We start from the raw sequence: 7,926 nt of genomic DNA on the forward strand, positions 1-7,926 counted from the left end.
CACAACAACATCTGCACGGAAGCGACCATTCCTACTGGATTTCTCTTTAACTTTAACCAAATATTTTTGACTAACGCAAAGACAACTTTACTTTACTAGATTGTTATAAATTGCTGTGCGGTATTTTTACCATCTGATAGACGGTCAAATAAAGAGATCTATTTCCTGAACCACAGCTGTTTTGGGACAAATATCTGTTTAATCTCATCAGCAGCAAACGCAGATGCAAATCTTTAAATCGTAATCACTCAAGAACAAATAGAATGAAGTAAATAACTTGAAGGCAGTGCAGTTATAGCGAATGTTTCTCAAACATTAGCAAATGATGTATTGAGGGACTATTTGTGGCGGCAGATTTTGTGTCCTGGAGAGTATTTAAAGCTTCTGCAGGATAGTGTGTGTTGGATCGACCCAAAATAAACTACACTCCCTGTGTTCGTCCTGCTGCTGAGGACAATAGTTTTTCAAAAGATATTATTATCCAGTATCATTATGGCGACCTATTCTTTGTGACTTGTTGTGTTATTTGCAGGCTGGCTGGGGCTCCAGAGGGAACTTTATGTTATTTATTTATTTGTATTATTATTTCTACTATTATTGTTATTATTATACAGAAGCAGGTGGTGAGGGAGGAGACTGGGAAATCAGATGGTGGGATATAAAGGGGAAAGGTGCCGTCATGGTCACAGGTCGGACTGACTGATGTCATATTCTCCGACACCCTGCGCTGCCCTCAGATGATGTTCAACATGTCCGGAGCATCTTTGGATTTCTTTGATAAGAGAAAAGGTTTGAGATGAGTGAGGAGTGCAGCAATGGCAGATGCCAGATAGCAGCTTAATCCGGGAGCAGGGCTGTCCAGGAACAGCAGAGCTTTCCGACCTGGCAAAGAAATACTGGGGAGATGCCTGGGCGACGGCCGGGTGGCCTATACTTAGAAGCCGTCATAAACCTTGACATTGACGTGTGTATCTGACATGAAAAGAGGGTTTTATTGTGAATTATGTCATCCAAGGGGCTACTTTGGGCCTAATTAATCTTTTAACACATCCAGCTCGAGGGACAAAGCAAGCGCGTCCCCTGGTAAGGTCGTGGGGATTAACCAGAGGCTGAGAGCTGCTGGATTTACAAGCAACAAGACCGGTGTGTTCTTTAGTTTTTAAGGAGGCCTGGTGGGGGGGGGGGGCTGCATTTGAAGACCATCCCGTTTCGAAGGCTCCTTCAAATGAGGCAGACAAAAGCATCTTTCCATCCCTGAGGAACAAAGGGTGGCTCCTAAATTCTCATTCAAGTAAACAAACAACTCAGATGAAATCAGTGAGGGCTTTTTGTTAGGAGTGCGTTTTGAGAACGGACTCTCACGAGGGCACCGACTCCTCTCGCCTAATTTCCAATACCCCAACCACCGAAGAATGCTAATGGTCTCGACGTGGAGGAGACCTCGAAACATGCACAATTAAATCTTCAGACAAGCCATCGGGACAGTCGAGGCGAGGCACAGCTCTATTTCCAGTCCATACTGTCTGTGAGCAGGAATGCAGCCTTTTTATTTTTTCCAAACTGACGTCAGAAACGAAGCATCATCATCATCACTCAGTCAAAACATGTGAAAAGATCTTTGGCACTTATTCTCCAAAACAAAATCTATATTCCAGCATGATGCATGTGGTGTGAGGTGGAAGCTTTTCATCAAGAGCCCACTCTCTCCTTAAAAAGCCTGTTTTCATCCTTCAGCTGGAACTATGTGGCCTTTCTCTGTAACCAGACCCCCGTGGCCTGAGTTAGCCCATTTATAACTTAGAGTGGGCTGCAGCAGTAAATACTGGGCTTAGGGAAGCATCATGTGGGTCCACTACAAAGAGCGCAAAACCATTTGGTATTGGAGAGGTCACATCACAGAGGCGGTTTAACCATGAGGTCACAGAGGGGGGGGGGGGGGGGGGGGGATACAGCCGAGGCCTTGAGATGGACGACACTGACACCCTCTGGTTTCCAACAGCCGTCAAACAGGACAGAGGAGGACACACATGGACATTTGGACTCTTCTCTCTCAGGGGGACAATGAAGTCTTGCTGTTCAAGTTAAGTATAAAATCTAAAGTTTAATACGGCTCAGGAAAATGTCTATCCGTCCATCTATCTATCTATCTATCTATCTATCTATCTGTCTATCTATCTACTTTAAACCATGACAGTAAACATCTTTACCTTTATTTATTTCATTTTATATTTTACACAAACTGTGAAGAGAACATATAAAAGACATATAAAAAAGAGCACATTTAGAGTTTTATACGAGAGGATCCGAGCGATACACAATCTTGTGTACATCACACATCTCCTCGGCGACACCTCTGCAGAGACGTCAGGGTGTCCAGGCTGAACTGGTAGGTGAGCTTCTTCTTCACCTTGAAGATCTCTCCGGACCGGGCATAGTTCCTGAGGGCCCGGGACATCTTCTGGTAGGTCATGGGCCTCTTGTTGCCCTTCCTCTGGCCCCACAGCACCGCTACCTGGTCCTTGTTCTTGGAGGAGAAGCGGAAGACACCGGCAGCCGCTGGCACCCAGGACACGCAGTGGGCCATGCCGGGATCCTCCAGCATCTCGAAGAGAAAGTGAAAGAGTCTGATCTTCTTACCTGCAGCCATCGGGAAGTAGGATTTAGGGAATATCACAGCTGCTGTGCCACACCACAACCAGTTAGTGCTGCTTACAGTTAATCATTTCCTTATATACAGCAATTCCCCGAAAATCTCTTCACTGGCGGGATGCCCTTTAGTGGAGACACAGCTGTAAACACTGCGGTTATCTGATACGTATGTAAAAACAGCTACTGAGCTAAGCCATGCACGGCTCCATTGTTATTTTTCAGTAATGGGAAGGTCTCTTATTTGCTCTCTTGGTCTTGTTTCCCTCAGGCTACAAGCAGCCGGGGTAATAACAGTATCTATTGACCAGAAAAAGCAGAACTCACCACTCCCTGCTGCTGTGGCCGGGCGTTTGGTTGTTTGTCTTGCCGACGCACAGTTTGGCAGTGACCCACCCTCAGGTGCTGCCGCTGCCGGGTTTTGGCCGAGGGCTGGATGGGCGTCGCGTGCCAGGAATGGCTCAGGTGTAGCTTTGGTGATCTTTGATGGAGGAAATGAAAAAGACAAATGTTCAGTTGAGTTTTCTGAATATGGTTTAAGAGTGTGACGTGGAAAACTAGACTGTCACTGAATAGAGCTCATACCTCCGCCAAAGCCCAACAGAAAGAAGAGTGGCCCAAATTAGACAAGCAGCAGCAACAACAAATTAATATTTAGTCACAAATACATACAGAAATAATAAAAGAATAAGTAAATCATAAAAAAGAGGAATAATGGTAATACTTTTCCAGACACAAAGGTAATTGAGGCAGGGCAGGTTCAGATAAAGAGAAACATAACCTTTATAACATATGTAATAACACAATAATAACACATCTGTTGCAACCCCCACTCGTTTAGGTGGTTTTACATATTTTAAGGTCAAAGTTCAGCATTTTCTGTGGCAACCAGGCCCCTAAATTGGCCAGATGTCAATAAAAACATCACATTTCAATGCTCACAGGTGGGTCACAGTACGTCCACAGCTGCTCATACGATGCTTCATCCACAGGTGCACTCCTCTCCTCCGCAGCCTCACTGTGGTGCACCTTGTCCACTGGAAGAAGAACAAGATAACTCATAAGACTCTTAAAGGATCCCACATTTGAACTTTGGAGCTCTTCCTCTTACCGTTGTCTGCAGAGCTCTGTCTGTAGTACTCCTCCAGGAACTCTAAGATCACCTCCAAATCAGACTGAGCGTCCTGCAAAGAATTCTGATAAAGATAACTCATCAAAATTCAGCATTGATCAATGCATGAATTGCTGTTGATGCGAGCTTTACCATGACAGATGAGGTTGAGCTGAACGCGGCAGAGTCCTGACAGTTTGGGAGAATTTCTCAAAACTGACTATGAGGCGCTCAAGGACCCGGCCTCTTATTATACCCCCCCCCCCCCCCTGACAGGAGCGGTGCCTTTCTGCATAACCACCAGACGATCTCTACCCTGGGCTCACAGGAACAATGACCAACCATCCCACACAGCCCCGGCACCAGCACCAGTCAACCCATCAACAAAGCCTCCCAGGACTGACCACATCCTCCCCGCTGCAGCAGATAAGACCCGGCCTGGAGGCAGCCGCTGCGCAAAACGCTCTTTTCAGGAAAAACACACTTGCTGCCATATTTTTCCTCTCAGGATGTGTCTTAATTTCGTGTTTTGCAGCGCGTCTGTCGTAATATTTCACCGGAATGGAGAAAGTGCCAAACCTTTCAACACAGTCTTTGTATCTTTACTGTGATCATGTGTGTGTTGGGGACAAAAGCACGATTGAAATTAGTTGTTCGTCAAGTCAGTAAAATTGAGCACATGTGAGAAAACACAGATTGATTTATTGATCATATTGAAATAGTCCAACAAATTGTGAAAAAAAAGGAAAGTTACATTATAAATACAACAAGTATAAAATCTTTAGCAAGAAAATCATAAATATATACATGTCATTCAACACAATACTTATACTAGTTGCTGCTGGAACAACAGGAACCGTAAGTAAATTATATTACATAAAAATCATTATTATGATCAACTACAATCTTTTATACCATTTTGAACATTTTTGAAACGGCCTTGATTCGAAAATATATGTTTAATTAAATATGTATGAAATTATTTGTATTTATTATATTGTAAGTGGTCCTGTCAGTAAAATAAAAAGACGTTTGAAATTTGTCTCAATGTTGAAAGCTGAAGCTGAAGATGGGTTTAAAATAATATTTCCCTTTTTCTAGATATCATATCCTTTAGCAAGACATGATATTATATAAAAATAAACCTTAAATATATATATAACAGTGACAGCATCAGCTACATGCAGGTATAAATGTGTTAATGTTGCTAATTTATTGAAGTCTCATGAAATGGTTTTTAAAGTATCTTATGGTTTGGGACCCACTGAACTTTGGATCGGGGGCGAATCCAGGAGTATTTTTGACCCTCGTGAAAATTGCGATATTATGCTGTATTTAACATTTTCACCAATTTCCCAGGAAACAATTTATGTATCATGGAGGAACAACAGGCACATTTAGGGAACTGACATCTATGAGTGTTGAAGGTTGGGCCTTTTTCGCAGGTATTTACTTCTCTGAGATCTAATCTAGCTTTTTTTTTTATTGTTTTGTTTTTTAAATAAAGCCTCCTCCTCCTCCTCAGAGTTTGGTCGTGCTGTGTGAGGTGAAGCTGGCGGCCAGGTCGTAGTCCTCCTGCAGCTGGTAGTGGCTGTACCAGCTGTGCCAGTCCACCGCCGAGGGGCTGTAGTAGCTCTGCTCGCCCGGGCTCGGCTGCTGCTGGCCGTGGGCCTCCTCCTGTGCCGGGTGACAGGGCAGCCGCAGGGGCCCCTCAGTGGAGCCCAGCTTGTGCAGGATGTCCGGGTTGAACTGGTAGGTGAGCTTGCGGCGCACCTTGATGATCTCGCCCGTGCGGCTGTAGTTTCTCAGGGCTCGGGCCATCTTCTGGTAGGTCATGGTCTTCCGGTTGCCCTTTCGCTGGCCCCAGCACTCGGCCAGCTTCTCCTTGTTCTTGGAGATGAAGTGGAAAGTGCCGCTGCCGCTGTCCGTCCACTGGATGGAGTCGCCCATGTTGGGGTCGTTCAGGGCTTCATGGAGGTATTCATAAAGTCTGAGCTTCTTTCGACCTGAGGACATGGAAATTGTGTCATTTTAGTCTTGAGGAAAAATGATAATAAACCTGTGTGTAAACTGCTGATGTGTGACGCTCACCTTTCCTCTGTGGAGGCACGATGGAGTAGAACTGAGGGGATTCAGTTGGTATGGAGTGACCCAGTGAGACGTCAGGGATGACCTGAGGCCAGGACTGCTGCTGGAAGACAAAACAGTCGAGTCAAACTTCTGAATAATGGTGCGTCCACAACTAGTTTTTATAATTCCTGTTGTGTGAGCACGACTTACAGCTGTGTCGCTCCAGTCGTAGACCGGAGCCGGAGCGGCAGGCGGGTGTTTGACCACGCAGCAGGAGATGTGACACTGCAGAGACGGATGCTGAGCGCCCAGAGTCTCGTAATGTGGATACTCTGAAAAGAGAACAACAAAAAACCAACATAAATCAATGGATCAAAAAGAGGGGAAATTGTAGGTTTTCAAACACAAAAATTCTGCACAGAAAATCTATAAATATAATAATAAATTGTAGAGTAAAGTGTATAGAAATATACCTTTTATTCTACAGTAAGTATTTTTTTTGCTGTACCTGAATCATAGTATGAATTATTCGAGTGCTGCTGAATCACGTCGATTGCATCCTGGAAGTGTTGGTTGATGTCGCTGTCCAAGGACATCTAGAAACACAAACAAAATCCATCAAGCAATAACACAAATAAAAAATTAATGCATGAACTTGCAAAGGACAAAAATTCACAATCCTATTTGTCCTCTGAATGTCAGAAGGATAAAAAACTTCAGCCTGACAACTCACCATCTTATACGTCGGAGTATGTCCTTCGGTCGAGGCCATAGTGTGAGTGCAGCTCTGCAGTTTGTGGTCGGCTACATATATGTGTCCCAGACCTCCAGTACCTGTTTACCATTCATGCAGGTGAGCAGGGTGAGAGGCTGGTCAATTTAAATATGTTAACGTCACCGACCGATGCAGCCGAACACTTCTTCTTTTTTGGGAAGGACAGATATGATCTGACTCCCGAGCATCATCTCTCACAGCTGAGATCACTATCTACAAACAACAAGCACTTCTTTTATTGTGCACTCGACCCAGGAATACCACCAATTCTCTCTCTGACCGGGGAATTTGCATAGCAGGCGAGATACACTATGTATCTAACACAGAGCTACGATGCGTGCTCTTCAGTTATTCACTGTCCTATAAGTTCAAATATAGGACTTGAGGAGTTTCTGTGAATTCCCCTCAGTGGCCCCTTTGTTTTCTGGCCTAATGAGCCTGGGATCCTATTGGACACAAACAACGGGTAACTGGTAACCCATAAATCATGAATTCTCTTCATTGCTAATATCTATTTAAATAATAATGTTTACTAAGGTAGCACCACCAACAGATGATGAATTGAAGGCAAATTTGATTATCACACAGCAATAAAAATAAAAAAAACCTCTATTTTAAATTCATTGACTTTAATTACTTTTATAAATGCTTTTTTGTCTTTCAATTAAAATACATGTCAAGTTCATTTTCATTTATGAATATTTTGGAAGGTAATTGATTATTATAATTAATTTCTTCTATTAAATAGCATAACATTTGAATAAACAAGTTATAACTACTGACTTATTCAATAAAAACAAAAAAACATTTAACACATCTGCATTCTTCATAAACCTCTTTAATAAAACTGATCCTCTACATTATTTTTAAATGATTTGTATCATTTCATTTAATATTTATCTCATTATAATCACAATATTTTATAAACCTAATGTTTACTCATGTTTTTGTTTTATTTAATTGACTTAATGATGCTCTTCTTACAATAGTGTCACAAAATCGTTATAAAATTACTCTTAATCTTAAATACGACTAATGACTATTTGCATTTTCAATTGGCCACGTTCAGCTCCTGATAAATGGTCTTGTAAAGGTTAATGGTTAATACTGTTAAACGCAGCCTGTGTGTTTGTCCCTCCCCCCGTTTAAATAAACAGAGGCTTTTTGAGAAGTGCATTTATCTCAGGCTTGCAGTTTTAAATATCAACTGACTTGCTCCTGAAGTTCCCCTTTCAGTCCCGTTAGAGAGCGGCGGTGGCGGTCAGGCCTGAATCCTGAGCTGGAAACCTCACGGAGCCTGAGACAGTGGAGATGCACAGATTAT

At 43.0% G+C, this 7,926-nt stretch overlaps 2 protein-coding genes across 3 annotated transcripts; both read right to left on the bottom strand.

Annotated features, from left to right (window-relative positions):
* Positions 1 to 2,282: 2,282 nt before the first annotated feature.
* On the bottom strand, positions 2,283 to 3,955 carry spi2 (Spi-2 proto-oncogene). Its single transcript, XM_062383379.1, has 3 exons — positions 3,758 to 3,955; positions 2,974 to 3,171; positions 2,283 to 2,637 (listed from the first exon to the last, which is right to left on the bottom strand). Exons 1-3 carry the CDS (start codon positions 3,858 to 3,860, stop codon positions 2,330 to 2,332), a joined length of 609 nt encoding a protein of 202 aa, XP_062239363.1. The 5' UTR covers positions 3,861 to 3,955; the 3' UTR covers positions 2,283 to 2,329.
* A 1,170-nt stretch (positions 3,956 to 5,125) lies between these two features.
* On the bottom strand, positions 5,126 to 6,631 carry spic (Spi-C transcription factor (Spi-1/PU.1 related)). Of its 2 annotated transcripts, none has more exons than XM_062383042.1 (5): positions 6,561 to 6,631; positions 6,336 to 6,423; positions 6,038 to 6,159; positions 5,849 to 5,945; positions 5,126 to 5,763 (listed from the first exon to the last, which is right to left on the bottom strand). In XM_062383042.1, the coding sequence occupies exons 1-5, from the start codon at positions 6,597 to 6,599 to the stop codon at positions 5,279 to 5,281; spliced, it is 831 nt and encodes a 276-aa protein (XP_062239026.1). In that variant the 5' UTR covers positions 6,600 to 6,631; the 3' UTR covers positions 5,126 to 5,278. The 2 variants fall into 2 exon arrangements, with proteins under 2 accessions (XP_062239026.1, XP_062239025.1); XM_062383041.1 differs by having other exon boundaries at positions 5,849 to 5,948.
* Between the last annotated feature and the right edge of the window lie 1,295 nt (positions 6,632 to 7,926).

This window comes from Platichthys flesus, chromosome 23, assembly GCF_949316205.1.
Source record: "Platichthys flesus chromosome 23, fPlaFle2.1, whole genome shotgun sequence".
NCBI classification, from domain to species: Eukaryota; Metazoa; Chordata; class Actinopteri; order Pleuronectiformes; family Pleuronectidae; genus Platichthys; species Platichthys flesus.

Bases quoted from the DNA above. Each gene is read 5' to 3' on its own strand.
- spic (XM_062383041.1), bottom strand. From the start codon at position 6,599: ATGGCCTCGACCGAAGGACATACTCCGACGTATAAGATG. The intron at 6,424-6,560 runs GTGAGTTGTCAG...TTGTGTTTCTAG, and splicing joins ATACTCCGACGTATAAGATG to ATGTCCTTGGACAGCGACAT. The intron at 5,949-6,037 runs GTAAGTCGTGCT...TTTGTCTTCCAG, and splicing joins ACGACTGGAGCGACACAGCT to CAGCAGTCCTGGCCTCAGGT.
- spi2 (XM_062383379.1), bottom strand. From the start codon at position 3,860: ATGAGTTATCTTTATCAGAATTCTTTGCAGGACGCTCAGTCTGATTTG. The intron at 3,172-3,757 runs GTAAGAGGAAGA...AACCATATTCAG, and splicing joins ACAGAGCTCTGCAGACAACG to AAAACTCAACTGAACATTTG. The intron at 2,638-2,973 runs GTGAGTTCTGCT...CGATGGCTGCAG, and splicing joins GGCCACAGCAGCAGGGAGTG to GTAAGAAGATCAGACTCTTT.